Genomic DNA, 19,156 nt, shown 5'->3' with positions numbered 1-19,156 from the left:
ATTTGACAGTGATAGAAAAAGAAGGTTATTGGCATTTACATAAACACCTATTAGACATCTACTTAATGCACATTTGAACGTAAATAAAATATTTTATTTGCACTAAGAAATCTTTCAGTGCAGCTATTTTTTGTTGCACGCTTGTTACTTTGAAATGTACAAACTTTACATTTGAAATCTATAGTCTTTCTTTGGTTCCAACATTCGTCCCATTTCACTTACAGAAACAAAGAGAGAGGGGATGGACACGGAAGAGATCAAAATCTGATATTTCGAGTAATCTTCCAAAAATAAATCAAAATCAGTGGTATTCATCGAAAAAGCCGGAAGATACACTGTTACATAAAGCGTGAGTATTGTTTGCCGAATACCCGTTATTCGGTTTTACCCAAAAGGGAACAGGATGCCAGATCGTGTGGGTTTCGCGAGTAAAACGGTCCTTTCTGTGAGCCCATAAAATAAAAAACCAACACGAAATGCCACCGAGTTCCGGAATCAACAAGCTTACATAACCATGGGGCTCGAAAAGAAAGTGGATGCTCCGGTTCCTCTCATTAATCCTGGTCGGTTAGTCACGATCAATATTCGAACACGTACAACATTTTAACTTCCTTAATTGAAACAAAATCATTCAAATCCGGTAAAGGCTCCTGGAAGACTCGCCCGGCGAGAAAGCTGCAGGTAACTTTCCACGGACGGACAAGTGCAAACATTCCATAATTTTATCATTTTCTTTTCCGTAGATATGAAACATTCTCGCATCGATTGAACGGATCGATACGTTTACTCACCTGTCTCGTTCACTTCGAATGCTCCAAAGGTCGTCGACGAGAGTTCAAACCCGATATTGCAACACAATCTTTTTTTTTTCACAATCAATCAGTTTTTGTTATATCAGATCCAACGATCAATCCAGTAGGACGTGTGATAAGTGATCGAGCAGTTGGCAACAAAGTTGTACCGTTTCGTTAGGAATTACATGGACAAAAAACTGCGGTCAACAGCGATAAAAAGTACCATAGTCACTCCACTTTCGATAGAACTAGTATGATAAAATAGGGCACCAGTTACACACAAGAATACATGAAACGTCCTTTTTTATTAGCACAGAGGCTCTCAATTTCTTATTCCTCGCGATCACAAGAATCACAAACACTTTTTCTCTTACACTCGACTGTAGAAGACGGTTGAAATTCGTTTCGTGACGAGAGTAACGTCCCGTTTCTAACGCGAACGAGCCGATACCTCAAAATACGGTACCCGACGCCTCGATGCCGGAATAGAGACGAAGACACGCTCGAGGCGAACGAGAAGGAAAGTCGTCATGGGGAAATTGGTCGAACCAAACGCTGGCACGCTGCTTCTATCCACGGTAACGAAGGTGGGCGAAATTTATGGCGTAATTCCAACGCGTACCGCGTGACTCCCTGTCGATCCTGCTTTTTCATAAACGTTTCCTGCAATTATCGAACACGCATCCGGCCATATACCACGCGTTCCTTGCGCAATTTTTTCTACGGGATATATTGGGTCAGAGGGTAAAATAGAGTAAAAGATACTTTCTTCTAGCAAGAGTGCATTGCTTAAAATAATTTGCATTTCATTAATTAGATAAGTATTCTAACTTGCTTTCATATATTTTTAGTAAAACCTGTTCTTTGTTTCCCACTTTCACGAGAACATCGAGCGAAACCCGATTTAAGCAGGTAGTCAGAGAGATGTCATCTCAAGTATCAATCGATGGCCCATGCTATTCGACACTTTCCCTTTCACGAGTTCGCACAGCTACCATCACGAATATCGTTATTAAATATAATAGTAGCGAAGCCAACGAGCCTCTTCTTCACCGATTGGGCCGAATACCTTTACGTAACACACCAGTGTACGTGTGTTACACGTATCCTTTTACTTACGTACCTTTAGTCGCGTGTAATGATTTCACGTGACCGCAAGTTTAGTAGCGATGGGTGTAGACGTCGATCAATTTTGAACTTCCAACTTCGAATCTCCAATTTCCCAAGTTTTCGATTTTGCAACAACTCGACCTCTAAATTTTCAACTTTCAACTTCCAACTTCTCAAATTTTTAACTTGTAACCTTTCAACTTTCAATATCTCAACTTCAGAATTTCCAATTTTTCCATCGTCTACTTTCGACTTCTAGTTTCCAATTACTAACTTTGAATATAATATCTCATAGCCATCGCTAGTGTATGCATATTAGCTCGCGAGTCGAATAAATATATCATCCTTCACTTTCTCCGTGGAGTTCTACTACGAAACTTCCTACACTCCGGCTATCTTTGCGAATCATTTCCCCTGTGAGTGTATAAACATCCGTCTGGCAACATACGAAGGAGTTACGTTGATTCGATACTTTATTTTTGCAAAAAAAAAGCAGCAATAGCAGCCAGTTACGAAATCACGTAAGCTTTTTCCGGATCGGTGAAAGTCCACGATTTTTATCACTCCGTGAAAACATATCGATGCTTGTTCCTCCCAAAAACAAACAATCAACTAGTAATGGTGTCACGCAGAACGCAGACGAGAAATTCATGATGGAAAGTGTGAATGATTGTGATAATTGACGTAATTCGTGGATGTCGAATGATGCTCAGTCTGGCGAGAATGGCTAGATCTTGTGCATCGAGTTGGTTTGATTGCTCAGAGAAACGAGACAATTTCGCAGGTGATTGCACTATGCAGGAAATTGTTTACACAATTGAAATCCTTTCAGGAATCAGAAATCTTTTCTTCTTGATATTTATTCGTATCAGCAAGTACTGCTTGTATTCTAATTCAACAATGCCTCCTACGTGTTCCCATATTGTTATTCCATTATATAAGGCTTCGTTAACCCTCCATAGTTTAAGGGTTAAAGGCCAACGTGACATGTGGCGTGGTCGCGTTTGAAATCAAGCGGCAACACGTAACAATGCACGAATAGAAAGCGATCTTCGGGAACGAGTTGAAAGTAAAAGTCCTTCGGATCGTACCTACTCTTGCATAACGTTCGAACTAGTGAAATTTCCGGATGAAATGGTACACAGTCCAAGACCTTAAACTTTGCAGCTGCCTCATACGATTCTTCGAAAACGGTCCACAAAATGAAGGGCGTCAATGAAATTCTCAGATAAAATTGAATCCTTATTCGAACGTGGCTCTTTTCCAACGTGGTCGAATCAAATATTCCCTTCGTTCTAAACTGGTGTTAATTAAATTTTCCAAATATATTTAAATCACACCTAATGATAGGAAACTAGTTAATTAGAATATTTTTTTAACTGCAATACGCGCAACTGACTCAATTGAATTGCTAATTACTATTCGAGAGATTTATCGAAAGTTGTTACTCGACGAAAAATAAGAAAAGAATAAATGTTGTCTGCATTTGAAAGCTTGCAATTATTTGAAATTCGTTTATTTATGGATATTAGGATATTAGTAAAAGTAGGACTAATTTTGTTTTTGCTTACAACTATCATTGTATACAAATGAATGAATGCAGTCAATCATAAAACACAATGAAATCACCTTCAAATTATACAGGAGCGTGAACAAAGCAATTTATCATTAACGCAATGAACCGTGTATTGACCTTTTGCACAAGAACGACAGGCGACAATTAAAAAACCCTACCACCTCCAATCTTGCGAAATTTCGAAACCGCGGGATAAAGATCTGCAGATCGCAATGACGGTCGATGTTTAATGGTACCATGACATCGCGGTGAAGTCCTGCAACTTTGCGTTCTACTTCTTTACTAATACAATCGCGGACGAAGAATTAACCGTAGAATTAGCTTCGCGATTATGGAAATTCTTAGCATTTCCCTGACGCTCCGGGTCGCTGGCAGTTAACCTGAAAAAAGAAAAACGATCGGTCAGAAAGGATTATCGTAAAAAGTAACATCTTATATCAGGATCGGTGTTCCAATTGCGATTAATTTTTCATCGCAAAAAGAAGCTTATAACGTTGTTCCCTTTATTTTTTTTTCTTCCTTCTCATACTATGACGAGAGTGGATTCGAGTCACATACATTATGTGTAGACTCACAAACGCCGCTCGTGATGTTATGAAATATTAAAGCGAGCTATCTAACGGATTTATCTTTGTTCCTGTAACTCAGTCTTGCAATTTTCTTCTAGCCACGTTACGCAAACCGTAATTGATTTCTTTATACACTTCTAACAGAGATCAGGTCCTCGCGTTCGTCTCTCTGAAACGAGAAATAAAGGACCGAAAGGACGGAATTTGTTTTAAAGCTTCTTGAATAAAACATTTCGAAGAAACGTCATAACTCGACGAATTTATTTCTTCCACTTTTTGCTGGAAATACAACTTCATTGTATCTTTCGATTCGCTGAAAGAGAAACTTACGCTAATACAGCGAACTATTTCTACTATCAGTTAATTCACGATGACCAAGTTCCTTTTTTTTTTTTAACATTACGAAACTGTACGATGGCACGCATACTGGTGTATGAAAAAAAATCTTGATTATAAATATTCATCGAGGCAGCGAACGAGAAATCAGAAACGGAGAAAAGGTGTTGGTTGCAAAAATTAATTGCAATTCTTTTCTTGTATAAGACGTAACTTTCTAGATGAAGAAGGACGAGTTCGAATGACTAGCAAGCTCGAAATGATACTATGGCAAGAATGAACGAAAAGATATTTTGCAATTTAGGTTCAACGGTCAAACTGTGTCGCAGATACGGTCAAAAGTTCGACTTTCTTTTCAGAATGGAAAGCGAATGGCCTTCAGGGCTGACGTCCGATCTCTGCGCTATATTATTATGCAAAAAACAAGGAAAACGTCCGGTCAGTTATCTACTATGATATATAGAATACTTTATTGCTCTACACCGGTTGGTTATATTCCACTTGATTTTCATACGAGCTACGGTTACCAATGATTCTCCGCGGCATTATTCTGAAACCCTACATGGCACAACCTGTTGCATGATTAAAATTCTAAACAGGTAGCGACTGATTATAATAACAAGTAAATCTGGAAGATTCGCAAAAATGATAATGAATTTGGTAAACGATAGAAGCGTTTGAAACTTTCGAGTATCAATTGCCAATTCCCGGTCAGAGATGATTTCCATTCTTCTTTAAAGTTAATTAAGGCTGAGTCGAGTTTAAATTTAAAACCATTCCGCAGAAGCTTTCCGCGTCCGAAATACCGCGAATAAATTACCCGATACGTTTCGAAAGCTTTTGCGGAATGGTTTTAAATTTAAACTCGACTCAGCCTTAATGGAAGTCAGAAAGGAAGAAAATGTCAGAAATCAGGGTGTTCCTTGATCGCGCTAATCGTGCGTTAACATTACTACCGGCAGTTTATTAGTAGCACCGTGACTTTCACGGTCCGATAACGATGCTGCCAAGTGTACGGAGCAGGTAACACAGGTTGGTTGTAGGTGGTACCAGGAACGGGCACAGAATGCCACCATCTTCCGTGTTTATTCGTAGGTCAAACAGTGAAATGTGCTTTCACCTTGCAACTTCACGGACAGCCTCGACCGTGAACGGTATTCAAACGCGATTATGAACGACGCTATGTATCGTATAATACAATCGAAAGCTAATTGCATCTTAATAGCGTATTGAAACGCGAGTTAATTAAGCGCTATTGAAGGTGTCGCTTCCGTTTGTCTACATCAGAGTTTCCCTAATTTGATATTTTTCACTTCCGCCAGTAAACACTGGCACTAGCTGTGTATGATTTATCGAGGACTCTCGTAATTCATTCTTGTGAATGGTATTCATAGTCCAAGTGAAATCGACGCGTGTATCAGATGCATTTATCAATCAATATAGTTATATCATTATCATGTTCGAAGCTAGTAAAAATAATTGCGAAATTTGCATGGAACCGGCACATGGATTCGCCTACGCTATCTTCCGCGTCCGAAATACCGCGAATAAATTATCTGATACGTTTCGAAAGCTTCTGCGGAATGGTTTTAAATTTAAACTCGACTCAGCCTTAATTAACTTTGGAGAAGAATGGAAATCATCTTAGCGAAGAAGGGATTCAGCGTTGAGCAACTAGGATTGCTCAACAAATTGCACATTCTAAATTCATTTAAATGTGTCGAGGATCCTTTCGGATTGGATAAACATGTTTTGTCTTATGCAGACGCGATTAAATGGAATTGAATATGGTAATGGTAGGCGGTGAGAGCGGATTCAATTAGTAACGCATTCCTTTTAAGGGTGGAACAGCGGCAATCGTTACGTCAGGTGTGAAATTGTATCCACCTTGTTCGAAAGCGGAACTTCCGATTGTTTTATTCCCTTTCTGAATCACGTAACCTCCTATCCCATTACTTGCCACGTATTTCCATGTGTTCCTGTACAGGTGTTACCTGTTACGTCTGCCATGATTTCTGAAATTTTCATTCTTCATTTTGCAATTTGACCCTTCGAGTACTGAATACTTTCAAGGAAAAAAAATTGAGAAAAAAGGCGTTGCAACAAGTGTGAACAAAGCAAGCGGTGTGTATACGAAGCGTAATCAAATTAGGTCGAATTGAAAGTGTATCTGCATCAGTGACGTACGTATCCTGCATCCTTGAATTACTCTCGTTTGTAGTAAATGATTAACCTCCGTCAACTATTGCAACGATATCTAGCGCAATTAATTTAATGTTCCGCTTTTTTCCTTCATCTAGCATGTGGCAAGTTTAATTTTGTCCCACAGACTAGTTAAACGTTAGAAAGATCAAAGGTATACAGAAAGACTTTTATTTCTTACATATGAACTTCCTGTAAACAACAATAATTTATGGTATTTTATAAAAAAATAGTCAGATTGTTGTTTCACAGTCTCAGAAACCTTTTTGGACCACTAGTGGTTATACTAATAGACTCGCTAGGAGGAACCGCGAAATATTGTGATGGACGTGGTTTATTATAGGTAGAACGTGGTTTATCATAGGTAGGACGTGATGTACTATAAGTTGGACGTGGTGGACCGTAAGTAGGACGTGGTGCGCCGTAAGTAGGTGATGGTGCGCCATAAGTAGGTGATGGTTCCTCGGAACTGCCGGAGGAAGCGCTCAGAATACCCGTGATGGCGTTCACTAACGATGAAACCACTTTTACTATAGCGTTTAGAATGTCTTTGATCGAATCGCCAAGCACAGAGAGAGGATTCGGTTCCTTAGATGGCACCGCAGCCTAGAAAATTGATAAAGAGTTGCAGTAAGAGTAAGCATGTAGAAAAGCATTTCAAGAAAAGGTGATATAGCATTAATTGCAGCGAAAGTTAATGAGACTAACTAAGAGACGAGTATACTCACATAAGTGTTGGTAGATGGGTGAGCACGGTAACTGTCACCACCATAGTCTGTATGGTGTCCATAAGAGTCTTTGTGATTGGAAGCCGCGCTGGAACCGGCTATTGTTCCTGTGACCACAGCTTTTACCAGGCTGGCGATGTCTGATTTGCCATAAGTTGAAGAATACTGAAAGAAATTGAAATATTAATGAACTGTTAAGCGAGTAATTAGAGCAGTTCAAGTGGAAGCTGGTTGAATCGCAAAAGAATATTCTAAGAATAATCGCAAAAGATATATTCTTCAAAAGAATATATCTTCTTCAGTCATACAGTTATGGTAATGGTATACACGACACTGGTTTAATAGTGAAACGATCAGTTTATTAGAAAACAAATGTTTGTTAACAAAAAGATTGATGCGTACTTTGCTAAGACTAGAGATAACTGCTGCGACGAGATTCGATAGCTGAGACTTTTTTCCAGGTCCGACGGGCTGAAAATTTCAGAATAGACGAATTATACTCTGTGTAATCTTATTAAAAGATTATTATAGATAATATGAATGATAGCAGCAATAGCACCTCAAGCAATGGGCCCAACAGACTCCTTATTAGATCACTGACCGATGATCCACCATCACCTGGAGGCTGAAATTCACGGGGTTCTTCAGTAATAAATATTTCATATTCTAAAAGAGAAAAGATATATTTACGTTACTGATTTGTCGACTCAATGGTAAAATCAATGGACCAACAAGGGGTCCAATCAATGGAGCGACTAATTGAATGAGAGGCGTTATAACCGCTGATGAATCTTTTGGTCCATCCTGGTCCTGAAACCCAAATCTCCTCGTAATCTTTCATTCTAATATAAAGCAATTATTAAAGAAGCTTGGAAAACCCACTTCGCTAACTTTCAACAGGACAGGCACCAATATTCCTGGAATGTCGAATCCTGGGTTCTCACCATCTCCCTGCGAGACACGATACAAGTTGAAAAGTGAGTTTAGAATGTTATCTTAATTCACTATTCCTCGAAAACTTACCTCAGACAGTTCCTGGATAAGCGGAAGGCCCGCACTGAGAACGTCACCTATGTCCGCGTCTGATTCAGGCTGAAAGAGAAATCGATTACAAGTTTGACTGGAACTGGTCATACTTCGAATAAAATGGGAAATTATCACAAATATTCCGTTACGTCGCTGAGATCCTCTAAAATGGGTGCTGCAAGCTCAAGCAGACTGATAATGGACTTGACAAGACCACCCTCTTCTTCGCTATCCTCGTCGCTTTCGCTGCTGGAACTTTCATTGGAATCACTGTTATCATCTCCTCCGTTACTTTCAATGTCGTCATTAGTATTGCCATTATCTTCATCGGCGTCATTCTTTTCGGTGCTCTCTTCGCTGTTGCTGCCATTGTTACTTCCGTTGTCATCGCCATCCTATTCATTCGAGCTTGTTTTAACGAATATATGTACATCGTATAGATAATTACAACAAATTTTTATACGGTTTGCTGAAATTTGTTTATCATTATCGTATTTTCAAGTTAATTTGATTTTTTAGAGGTGCAACTTTTTACAGTTGTAATTTAAATACCTATAATTATTGGTACTAAACGACATTTTTAAGTGCAATAAAATACAACAAATATTATAATGTCGAACATATCAAGTACCGTATTCTAATGACAAGAGTGAACGTGTTCCCAGGATATGAGCAAGTTGGAAAAAAAACTTGAAAGTAGTTCGAATGTCGTAATCGAGTTGTCAGCATATAAAGAAAAAAGGGAGGGAAAAAAAAGATTACCTGTATCGATTAATTAGAATACGTGACCGTTTGCGTTAATTGTACCGATCATTTAAATTCATTTATATTTCGCAACGTTAAACAAGTACCAGCTAGTCATATAAAAAAATAAACTTTTAATAATTATAAAACACGAAACGAAAATAAACTTACCTCGATTCCCTGCGCCTGAAACGTCTGACCACGTCTTCCTTGTCCTGACACAAACTGAAATCAATGGAATCGACTTCAATAAGTTTCCACGAGACATCTGTAGTCCGGGCAGATGATAACCTTTATTTTTAAAATTTTTTATATAAGTATTAAAAATCAAGAAATGTTGCAGTTCGTTTTCACGCGAGTTGCGCAACGATCTCCTTGATTCGATGTCCTCGATAAAAAGATGAATGCTTTATTTCGAAACGATCACGATCTAATCCATGGCCTAAAAGGATGACCCATGCATAATTGACGAAAAGGCAAGCAGTTGCAGAGTAATCGTCGATCCTGTGTCTTCATCTGTGTCAACTCATTGAATTTTATTAGGCAACGCAAGATTTCAATTTTTATTAGCTCTACGAATCGGTGACATTTCACCGTTTACCAAGGATTGAGCAATTATCAAAATGACGAAACGACAAACAAGGTAACTCGTTCTATTAAAAGAATATTACTATTTTAATTAATTTAATCACTGTTTCTAGAGGGATCAACCTACTTCCACTCGAACCTTCATTTATTATAAACAAACTTACCGATGGTTTTTCATTGTAGGAGGACTGTACTCTGGGAGGTGATGGATACTTTTGAGCCGCAGGTACCTTCTGAGCCACTGGTGCCATTGGGGCGATTGGTGCCCTTGATGGTGTTGTTAATTTTTCAGGATTTAATGGAGGAGGCTTCAGATTCGTAGCCAAACTATTATTCCTCCTCAGTGCTAGAAACGTCTTCAGGAACTGACTAACAACCGATGGTCGTCCTTTCTCAGATTTTTGCTTGTTTGATTGCTGCGTCTTCGAAGAATCCTGTTTCTTTCCTTGCTTCTTCTTCTCCTCCTTTTTAGTATTATTTATCGGTTCAGTCGCTTGTTTATTGTCATCGAACACCACGTTTATCTGTCCCGATTCATTCGTCAGGGTATAATTAGTATCAAAATATGGTGGAAAGTCATCAGGAGGATCTCTTGTTGGTATCAAGAGATATTTATCTTTGTCGTTTCTCCAAGTCGTTGCTTCTCCTGAATTTTCTCTTGAAAATGTAATTACTGCTTCGAATGGGACCTTCAAAAGTGGTTTCGCGATACCTGAAAAATTTCTTTGAGGCAACAATTCAATGTTCCTTATCGGAATTGGAATTTCATCGTTGAAATTCAGAGGGTTGCTAGTGGTGAAGGTGATATTCGAAGTAAAAATGGCCAAATTGTGAGGGACGTTTCTCTCTACGCCATCGAAGAAGTATCTAGTGACGAAGGGGTCGTTTGGGATCTTGATATTATCAGTGGTAGTCACAGGAAGGTAGTTTCTCGCGGGGGTTGAAACCAGGCTGAAATTTTTAGTCAGATCGTTTCTGAAGTCAATTCCTGGTCCAAAATCTGGAAATTGAGGGATGACCAGCGGCGGTTCTAATATCTTCGCAGTACTGAAGACACCCTTGAAGACCGATTCCTTCGTCCTTGGAAGATTAATGTTAGCTGTTATCTCCAGAGGATTAGGAATGGTCGTGTCAAAGAGACCAACATTCGTGAAACTTGGTTGGCTTTGTCTATTGTTAAACAAACTGTTTCCAGTCACCCCATTAATCGTCAGCGTTGATAATTGCGGACTGGCAAGCTGTTTCTCCTTCGGCGATTGAATATTCCCATTTCTCAGAGGAATTCGAATTACTTCAGACCGTCGACCATTTTCTGACGATGATCTAATATTCGCAGGAACCTCGAAATTCTTCATATTTCCAAGATTTCCAACATTTGCAGCGTATCTTATATTCTCTGTATTTCTAATGCTGGCCAAATTTCGAATCCCAGCCATCTGATTAACACTCTGCGACTTCCTGTGCACCGAATCCTTAACAATTTGCGGCTGTTTGGTATTGTCGATGTTCTTCATGATTTCTGGAGCTCTGGTGTTTCCGGAAGTCGTCGCTGGGGACTCTTTCACCGTAGTCAATGTGATGTTGATCTTGGAAGCCATCAAACCCATGACATACCTGGCCCATGCGACCAAATCATCCTTCGAGGCGATTTTCAAAGGCAATTGAATCTCTAAGATCTTTGGTACATTGGAGAAGCCGTTTCTTAACTCTGGAACGTTTTCAGGAGAGCGTTTGATAGGTGGTGCTGGCATTGAAATCACCAGGTTCGTCGCTATGAGAATGATAATCAAGTACGATTTTGATAGTCTTCTTGTTAATAGGAATAACATTTTGAACCGTGGAATTTTTACAATAAAAATCTTTCTAAATGTACGGCACACTATAACTATAATTATTCGGAAGACGATTATTCCATCTTTATTTAAATTATCCACTTGCAACCTTAAACGTATTCACTGTGGCACTGTGATATAATTTCTCAAAATTCATAAATATAACTGTCATTTTTTTAACAAAATGAAATATAGAGTATAGATTTCTCGTTATTGAACAGGATGAATCGAAGTTGAACGAAAGGAAAAGTCGATGGTAAAACGCGACGCGGAAACTGAACCGATGGGTTGAAAAAATGGTCGTTTTATAGCGGTTGAACAATGGATTGTCCCTTTCCTTTATGATCATGGAAGCGTGAACTGTTGGTCGTCGATCGGGATATTGGCATTCTTAATGACAGTCTATCAAGTCCGTTCACTTCCGTAGTTGCGTTCGTCGTCGTCGAGGGTGCAATTACTCGTAGGGAGTACGTGACACGCGAAACACAATCGATGACAAACTTTCTCGATGAAACGACTACATACTGTCTAATCGAAAAATCATGTGCAAACGATTTGGGTCTAAGACTTCGTCATTTGCCATACAATCCATCCTTCGATTTACTAATCGTTTTTTGCGACACGATTCGTAAAGTTGGCGTTGACAGGCAACTTGTTTTTACGTCGTGAAAGTGTTGAGTAGAATAATGCTGGGAAAAGTGGTTCGAGAAAAGTAATGCGTCGGTTGCTGTGGCCATGATCGCGGTCTTGAAGTTTGAAGTGAGAAACAATGAACTTGATCCTCAGGCACGAGCGTTAACCGCTTCCATTGGAGAACAAAGCAAGGACGAGTTTAACGCGATCCCATGATGATGAAAGTTGCGTTCTACAACTGTTTTATGAGGTTAATTATGTTACACTTGTTGGAAAATGCATGAAATGCTTGTAGTAGAAATAAAATGCCATTTTCGAGATTTCAAGAGAGGTCTTCGCAAATAATCATTTCCTCCAGTCTTAATTTAATATTAATTGCGCCCTTGAAGAATTCTCATAAATCCGAAAACATTCCACTTAATCGAAACGTTGTACCACATAAGAAATAAAAAGGTATTGCACATTAAATACGCTTGACTGTATTTAATTTATTGGATGTATATTCATCTCGTCGCCGCTGGATCATAATTGCTAATTGTGTTCTTGAATGAAAAAAGTGAATTAAGTTAGTAGAACGAGTAAAACCTACTGATCTATAAAACAGAAGGATGAATCCAATAAAAAAGTGGTATAAGAGTGAAACAAGATCGCTAATCATATTGAGATAGTGACAATAATTAAAAATTATAAGGAAAGCTTTTTTTGTCCAATTTGTCTGTACATTATGTATGGTGACAACATTATCTTCTCGAGCCAGGTTTTTCAGTCATCTTCGATATTTCTTAAATATTCATGATTTCCTTTCGATGATTATTATAATGAAATATGAATATTTAGAAAATGAATACGATTTAAGCAACCTTTATGCGTCTCAATGTAATCCTGAAGTTATTCGATCACGGAAAAATAAATGAATGGCACAGTATTTGATTGCGAACCATCCTCAATCGAACAGGTTTCGCAACATTTTGAAGACCTTATATCGCATCTGATGACTATCGATCACGTTTTATGGTATAAATCCTTTCAAGGTCGAGTTACTCGATTACTATTTCAATTCCTGGACCGTACGATCACGGCTGTTAGCTTCTACATAGAAACATGCAATTCCCGTTTGTGCAACATTCGTTACATCACGATAGACACACTCGTCATTATTTGCAACGATTCTCTATAGATTTATTGGATTTCAAATAATTGCAAATGGAAGATGAAGTGAAATTTTGATTTAGGTAACATTTTTTAAAGATATTTGTTTCTCGATAATTAAAAGTTATGATTCGAAGGTAGAGGACTTTCGAGAGGCGAAATTCAGCGATTGGAAAGTCCGTGGGCTAGAGGAACCATGTTACAACCATCGGTCCTCGAGAGTCAATCATCGCCATTTCCGCAATAGTTCGCATTTATTTGTATAATTTCACCTGGTCAATGCCATCGACCAGCAGAAGGAACATCGAAAAGGTTATCGTTCCGCGCGAATGTAGGTCCCTTGCTCAACACGATGAATCTTTTTCGCAAGGACAATCCGTGTTCATATTTATGAATCCTCATTTACGATTAATGATTAATGTTCACCTTTTCAACAAAATTGTAAGGACCATTTCTCGCGCTGGTCCTTTATTGGAATCCGAGGTATTTGCTTGCAGTTGAGTAATATTTCCTGGTGAATGAAACATTCTTATAATCGAATGTTCTGCAACGATGCAACACTTTCCATCGTAACTACCAACAGACAATTGTAGAAATAAAAATTAATTGATCGTGAAATTTGAAATTTTCCACGCATATTTGCAAGCAAAACGGTTCAACGAACCTCCTACCCACTCGAAAATGATCATCCGGATTTCGTGCTTTCAATCTCACATTTCACGTGTGTCATTATCAAGAAATCGTACGTATGCCTTTCACTTTTTTCTCTCCTGTCACGTTATGAAATCCCGCGAAATATCCCATAAAGAGGTAATTAATTACATTTCCTCTTAAACGACGTCTTTTCGAGAACTGCATCGAATTAATTTCATTCCACGGAAAGGGAACACGAAATTTTGCTGGAAGAATCCGGATTTCGTAAAAGAACAATAAACAGTTGCGTCGTTTCCTTCCTGGTTCGGAATCGTAGCCGAGCAAACGATCTCGTAACGATGGTAACGACAATCGTAATTAACTAGCTTTCACGATCAGAAAATCATCCTGTTAGGGATTAATAAATATACATTTTTGAGAGAATGCTTCAGTGAGCACACCACGGATCCAGAAAGAAAACAGCGAAATATGCGACATTACTTTCTATCCATCTAATGGATAGTGACTAGAATTCTATTGCAACGTTCGTTCCTTATTACTATTATTTTTCAAGTATTGTTATTTATACGTTGCGTGTGTGAAAGGACTTTTGTTAATTACCTTATTACACCTAAAGAAAAACATTTTCTATCACGTTCTACGGAGATCGGACGAAATTGCGGCAGGATTGAAGTAAAAACTGGTTTCCGTGGAATTCACGTGAACTTATTAACACACTGCTAACTTTATAGTAACCGCAGCGCACCTTTCATTCGCGATTTGTTCGACAACGAGATTGTTGTTCCACGGGCGATTAATCTACGCACGGCCCGACGACATTTCACATTTTTATGCGATAAAAATCACGATCATAAAAAACGATACAAAAACTCTAGTTATGTAATTAACGTCGTAATTCGTTTGAATATATCTGGTTAAGACTTTTCAAATTCTATTTATGAACGGTTCAATATGGCTGCGGGTATCGTGCCACTCCAGGCGTTAAAGTCACCGAAGTTGATAATATTAATTCAGAAAACATGAATGAATTATCCTGTTTAATGAAGTTCAATTAAGATAGGGAGTTAATAAAAAGTGAACAGAGGTGTCTCCGTCTAGTGAAAACGTAGGAAAGCAAGAATAATCGAGTACACGAGCTATCGATTCTTTAGTTGGTTCTCACTGTCGGTAAAATCGCAATCGTGATCGAAGATCGTTTAAGAAACTTCCACTAATTTTTTACAGTAATTTCTCATAAATAATAATTTGGGAACCTTGAAAGAGTTGAAGGCTAATGATGTAGACGGGTCAATCGTGATTCACTCAAATCGAATAATATTTGAATTTAAGATTGGTTTTACAAAGTTTGAAACAAAAGGATTACGTACACTGCAAGGTAATAATTAATATAATGAAAACCAACAAAACCATTTGTAATACTTAAGAAACTTTCTGTATTTGGAAACCAGGTTACGCTGAGCGTAGAAATACCGCGGGGCGCGAAAAGCATGAAAACGGCTCGGTAAAAACGAAAAATCTGAACGCGTATGTGCAGCTGAACCGTGGCCTGCAGGGCATAATCGATTTCACTTTTACGCGATATAATAAAAATGCTAAACATCGGGTAATAAGCGAGTTCACGCGTGAAACTCCGGTTTTAGACGCATTCGAAAATACATCCGCGTGAAACGCTTCGATTCTGGGTTCAACAGACGGGTTTCATGCAAATCCCGTTGGCTGCAAGGTTAGCAACATTCGCAGTGCGACTTGTTCGACAAGAGCCGCTAAATATCGATCCTCGATACTTAATGCTCCGATTAAACAGCGTTATGAAACTTATAATTGTCGCGGACCGCCATAAAATATTGCCCCGTTTCCATATGTTTCGTTTCCAGAATAAATTAAAAGAATACGTCTTATTAAAAATGATTTAAGGATGTAGAAATTCAACGTATTATTTTATTTAGAAACATAGTGCGATTATTGCCGAAGCAATGACAGTATTGCAATTATACGATGCTAAATAAGTTATTGCAAAGTGTACGAGGACCTTTATATCATATGTTTGATATTCGAGGATATTTGCATTCTTGGAGCATACAAGTTTTTCTGACATTTACTCGAAAACCAGCGACGGAATGGTGTCGAAATTTTGTTAGCTATCGAAACGTTTACACTTCTTATTCGTCTCATTAATATAATATGAAGTATAATTGTTATATCCCGGCATTCATGTAAGATTTAATGTGAGAAAATATCGCGTTTAGCAATCAATTTTCACTCGACGATACCATTTATTTTTTACTGTTACAAAATGATTGACATCTTCTCACGTGCAGCGCGTGCTATCAAAGCCCTAACCATTAGATAATTGTCAGCTTCAGAGCAGTAACTTCCGTGGCTAATTGCAAGATGAATGAAATAAGCACTTTATTCATTTGAACCAGGAAAACAGATGCCGGTAACGTAATCATAGAATTGCAAATTTCATAAGAGAAAAAAGCTCATGGAAATCTCTTTTCCAGGTACTTTACACGTAACCAGGGATTCATAAACTTTCTTTCAAATAGTAGTGTTGTTACCATGCTTTACTTTTTGTTATACTTCTATTAAGATTCCAGTGCAATTGGGTAACTTGGAAATTGCTACCTGCCACTATGTTGTTTTGTCGTAAAGATGGAACGTGAAAGCTGTAAACATCATAACGTTATGTAAGTTATGATGGTCTGAAAAGTTCCTGGATCGTTGAAACATCATTAAACTTCCATTTTCCAGCTTTGAAAATCTTATCTTCCAAAATCTTATCTTCCAGTTGCCAGTAGCTACTTAGTTAACATTTCGTTGACATAGTTGACATAGCTAATAGTTGCAAAATTATGAAACTAATTTATAATTTTAGATTTTCTCTTACCATTATTCATGACACTGTAAGCGTAAATGGCTTAAAGCTCCTCGAACGTGAAGTAACACCTTTCAGCATGTAATATGTAAGTCCATCGACTCATTGGCAACAGATCCTAGATTAACATACAATCACGAATAAATAAAAGATTTAGCAATCTAGCGTCATCGTCGAAAGCCATTCCATTGCACGGAAATATGAACAAAAAAAAAATGACTCAACCTGATTTTGTAAGTGTATCATTGTTAGTCCTTGGCCCATTCGTGAGTTTCTAGAGTAGGAACAAGGAATTCTTCTATTTCACCTTCCAACCTTCCTACACCAATAGACCGCCGGCACCTGTTGCCTGTTATCTGATAGAACGTCGTTAATTATTTATCAAGTGTTTGCGCTCGTACCAGTTTCATTGGCCACGGAAAACGCTCTATCCTGAAAAATTCATTAGAAGCAACAACGAAATCGTGGTCGCATCGCGAGGTTGCGCCAACGATTCATTAGAATCGTAGTATCCAGGAAATTTCGTGACTGGAATTATCGACGACGAAAAACACACTGTTCAAACGAAGAAATTAATTGGAAGTGGTAATTTAGAAAAACACGCGGTGCAATTATTGCAATTTTGCAGAGTCATTTGCTGAATTATCCTTGCTGATTGAAAATATTTCAGTTGTAGTATGCCAAAATGATAAAAATGTATAACGGTAATTGATAAATATTGTTGTCACTTAGATTTTACATGGCTTATCTCTGAATATATCTCTTACACAGGACTTGGTACTTTTCGAGATACTTCCTGTGTACGTCGAACGTTTGAATCAAACATTTTGTTCATTTTCTCCGACGGTTTCCTCGGATAAGCGGTACCGGAACCATCATGGTAAAAAGGAGTTACGTGGTCAACTGGTATCCATTTTACGATATACTTTCGTAAATAAATAACCAAATATTGCGTTTCCGACAGACCAACATATATAAATCAAGGTACTTACCGTTACTATTGAAAATAAAAGAATTGCTCGTATCATTTTTTAACGGGCAGCATCGTTTATTCGGGTATTTTTAATTTCTTCGCCTCCTCCGAAAGGGTTGAAATGTATTTAGTATACTATTTATCGATTATTATACTATAGATAAAATAGAAATTATTTCATACCTTTTAGCGCACTTTATTAACACAGCAAGAGGTTTTATTAATAACTGTCACGTCGTTGTATAAATAAAATATAAATTATTTTACACTTTTTAGAGCATCTCAAAGTCGGTTGTATTTCTTGTTAAAAATTATTTTATCTTCTAATCTCGTTTGTTCCAAGGATGATCATGTTATTTGTGATCTTATTTTTTGTGCCATTGTTACTGATACATAATCAAGTAGTAGAATCAATTAAATTGATAAAGTTCGTTTCGCAACATAGAAATGCTAGTCAGAGAATGATGCTTCAGTGTGCAAAGAATGTGGTCGAACCAGGACCATTATCCCGTCGAAAGATCGATGAAAGCGAAATCAAATCGTGCATGAAAGTAAAAGTTGCATAACGTTGAAAGTTCTTCCAGGAATGTTTTTGATAACACCGGAACGAGCAATTAACGACACACCTTCAATCAACTATCTCATTAGAATATTGTTTTCTCGGTTTTCTTGTTATTCAAGATAAAACAAAAGAGAAGCACAAATTTATTAAATATTTTCCTGAATAATACTTTTCAAAGGACTCTTGCAGGCAAAACAGGAAAATCGTTTTACGTTTACCATGTTCCATTGTGTGCTTTTTTAAATTATTCGTTCTCACATGATAGATGACACGATTGGTAGGTTTCCAGTGTCATTAGCGAATGAATAATGATCGTTCTTCCTCTCATTCCTGTCGTTCACCTTGCTGACAAATAACAAGCGGAAGCGTCGTAATGGGGCAAACTTCAAAGACGTTTATAATTTCCATGAAGAAACGTAATATATGGACAACATTTACAATAGTAGCCATTACGGATTACATCGTTCTAGTATTTGTTCTTATTACCCTTCGATAAAGTAAGAACCCCACAGTTCGAGGAAGAACATATTCAAATTAGACACGAATTTGCATACGATCGTTAGAGAATCTGTTAGACGTCTGAATTAATTTTGTTCGCGGTATTAAACTCGAGAAAAATGGAGAAGGTACATAAGTTTTGTTTACGAACCAGTTCAAGGTTCAGGTTGCTTCAAATTTCCTGGTTAATGTCGTTGCTTAATAGGTTTTCTGCTCCCTGGATTCCCCGAAAAACATTAATTCTTCCTGGACAAAATTATAGCTGTAGGAAGAGCACTGTTGCCACAACACGGCGATTAATTAG

At 38.0% G+C, this 19,156-nt stretch overlaps 1 protein-coding gene across 1 annotated transcript; it reads right to left on the bottom strand.

Moving 5' to 3' along the window:
- Nucleotides 1-6,833: 6,833 nt before the first annotated feature.
- Nucleotides 6,834-16,848, bottom strand: LOC114882184. The gene is made up of 11 exons (XM_029199065.2): nucleotides 16,832-16,848; nucleotides 9,838-11,381; nucleotides 9,257-9,310; nucleotides 8,491-8,736; nucleotides 8,339-8,407; nucleotides 8,198-8,266; nucleotides 8,006-8,119; nucleotides 7,875-7,940; nucleotides 7,718-7,786; nucleotides 7,316-7,480; nucleotides 6,834-7,193 (listed from the first exon to the last, which is right to left on the bottom strand). Exons 1-11 carry the CDS (start codon nucleotides 16,839-16,841, stop codon nucleotides 6,834-6,836), a joined length of 2,766 nt encoding a protein of 921 aa, XP_029054898.2. The 5' UTR covers nucleotides 16,842-16,848.
- Between the last annotated feature and the right edge of the window lie 2,308 nt (nucleotides 16,849-19,156).

Source organism: Osmia bicornis, chromosome 1, assembly GCF_907164935.1.
Source record: "Osmia bicornis bicornis chromosome 1, iOsmBic2.1, whole genome shotgun sequence".
Lineage (NCBI taxonomy): Eukaryota > Metazoa > Arthropoda > Insecta > Hymenoptera > Megachilidae > Osmia > Osmia bicornis.
The sequence above is the reverse complement of the archived record's forward strand: the minus strand, read 5'-3'. Positions and strand labels throughout refer to the sequence as shown.

Excerpts from the sequence above, each read along its gene's own strand:
- LOC114882184 (XM_029199065.2), bottom strand. Across the intron at positions 8,737-9,256 it reads TTCAGGCGCAGGGAATCGAG|GATGGCGATGACAACGGAAG; the intron begins GTAAGTTTATTT and ends TCGAATGAATAG. Across the intron at positions 7,194-7,315 it reads ACCCATCTACCAACACTTAT|GCTGCGGTGCCATCTAAGGA; the intron begins GTGAGTATACTC and ends TCAATTTTCTAG.